General features: G+C 59.0%; 1 protein-coding gene across 1 annotated transcript in view; it reads right to left on the bottom strand.

The window, feature by feature from the left end:
- LOC104493004 (ras-specific guanine nucleotide-releasing factor 1-like) overlaps positions 1-1,323 on the bottom strand; it is a gene marked incomplete at both ends in the record, with an annotated part of 9,494 nt that extends 8,171 nt beyond the window's left edge. Inside the window, 3 exons of the mRNA XM_010135617.1 lie at positions 101-210; positions 608-801; positions 1,244-1,323. Of these exons, the coding sequence (XP_010133919.1) occupies positions 101-210; positions 608-801; positions 1,244-1,323 (384 nt within the window). The remainder of the gene's footprint in view (positions 1-100; positions 211-607; positions 802-1,243) is intronic.
- Positions 1,324-1,412: the final 89 nt, after the last annotated feature.

A 1,412-nucleotide genomic window follows, 5' to 3' on the forward strand; every position in this document is an offset into this window, starting at 1 on the left:
AGCCTCTCCAAGCCCCTCTACCAGCCCCAACCACCCAGGTGTGAGAGCTGCCCCTGGTCCCGCAGTCCCAGCCACAGGGGCAGGCTCTGGTAGGTCTGACCTCGAGAGCTCCTCCAGCTTGGACTTGGCATAATCCAGGCTGTTCCTCTCCACATGCTCGTGAGGGGTGTGAGCCAGCAGCTCGTGTAGCGTCAGGATGTACCTGGGGATCTGCAGCAGAACAGACCAGAGCAAGGAATCAGCTGCTTCCAGACCCACCGTGGCCAGAGACACCCTCTCAGACCCCTTGACTTGGGAAGTCATGAAAGCTTCAAAGTTCCTTGTGCTAAAGCTTCATGAAGAGGGGGGATGGCATAGGGATTTGCCCCATCTGTGTCCCAGAGGCGTGAGGTAACCAGAAAGCCAGCAGCTTCACCCAGAGCCAGTCCTCCTGCAGCACCCACCAGCCCAGCACTGGCCTGAGCAGGTCCCGGGAGCAGCATGGGACCACCCCAGGCCACCTTTACCGGGGCTTGCCCTCCGCACCACCCCACGTCTGCTGTGGGGCTGGGGTTCACACCACCCAGCTGCCAGTGGTGGCATCCCCAGGGCTGATCGCCGTGGTCACCTGGAACATGGGGTAGGTGAGGAAGGTCTCCAGGGTCCTCTCCTCACAGTCAGGCTTGGCCTCGTAGTGCTTCAGCAGCTTGTCGAAGTCCCGGTTCTGCTTGCAGTGCGCCAGGATCTGCAGGCTGTACTGGTGGTTCCTCACAAACTCCTGGTAGATGTTCAGCATGGGCAGCAGGATGTCGAACAGGTCGGCTGCAAGCAGAGAGGTGGTGGGGAGGTGGGTACGCTGGTCCAGCCCCCACCACGGGGTCCTGGCACAGCCCTCCCATCCATCCTCACCCCCGGCTCCCAACCAGGGCTTTGCACTGCTTGTGCAAACCCCAGTTGTGCCCAGTTTGGTGTTTAAAGACACCCTATAGAGGTGTCTGTTTAGACCCAGCTGAGGGACTACACAGACACAGTGATGCTCTTCAGCATCAGCTCTCCTGGGTGCACCAGCCCAGCCCTTCCACCGCCCAGCAGAGCCACGAAGGCCGGAACTGGGTTTCTCTGGGTTGTTTTGCTCCAGTCATGAACAAGCAATGAGGTGCTGAGTGATGCTGCCATCAGCTGAAGAGGAGGAGGAGAAGGAGGAGCGAGGGCTCAGTTCTGCCAGCAAACGCAAAGGAAAAGCAGTGAGAGGACGAGCACTCACCCAGCACGAGTGTTGGCCAGCTGGAGATCCTCGCCTTCAGGCCTTGGTAGAAGATTTGGTGCAAAAACATGATTGTTTCACTGAAAGATAAACCAAGGGGTGAAAAGGCAGATGAACAAGCGGCAAACAACGAGTAACGGATGGGGAGCCTGCGCCAGCCCTGCACAAC

This window comes from Buceros rhinoceros, unplaced genomic scaffold (assembly GCF_000710305.1).
Source record: "Buceros rhinoceros silvestris isolate BGI_N320 unplaced genomic scaffold, ASM71030v1 scaffold27244, whole genome shotgun sequence".
In the NCBI taxonomy this organism is placed as follows: Eukaryota; Metazoa; Chordata; class Aves; order Bucerotiformes; family Bucerotidae; genus Buceros; species Buceros rhinoceros.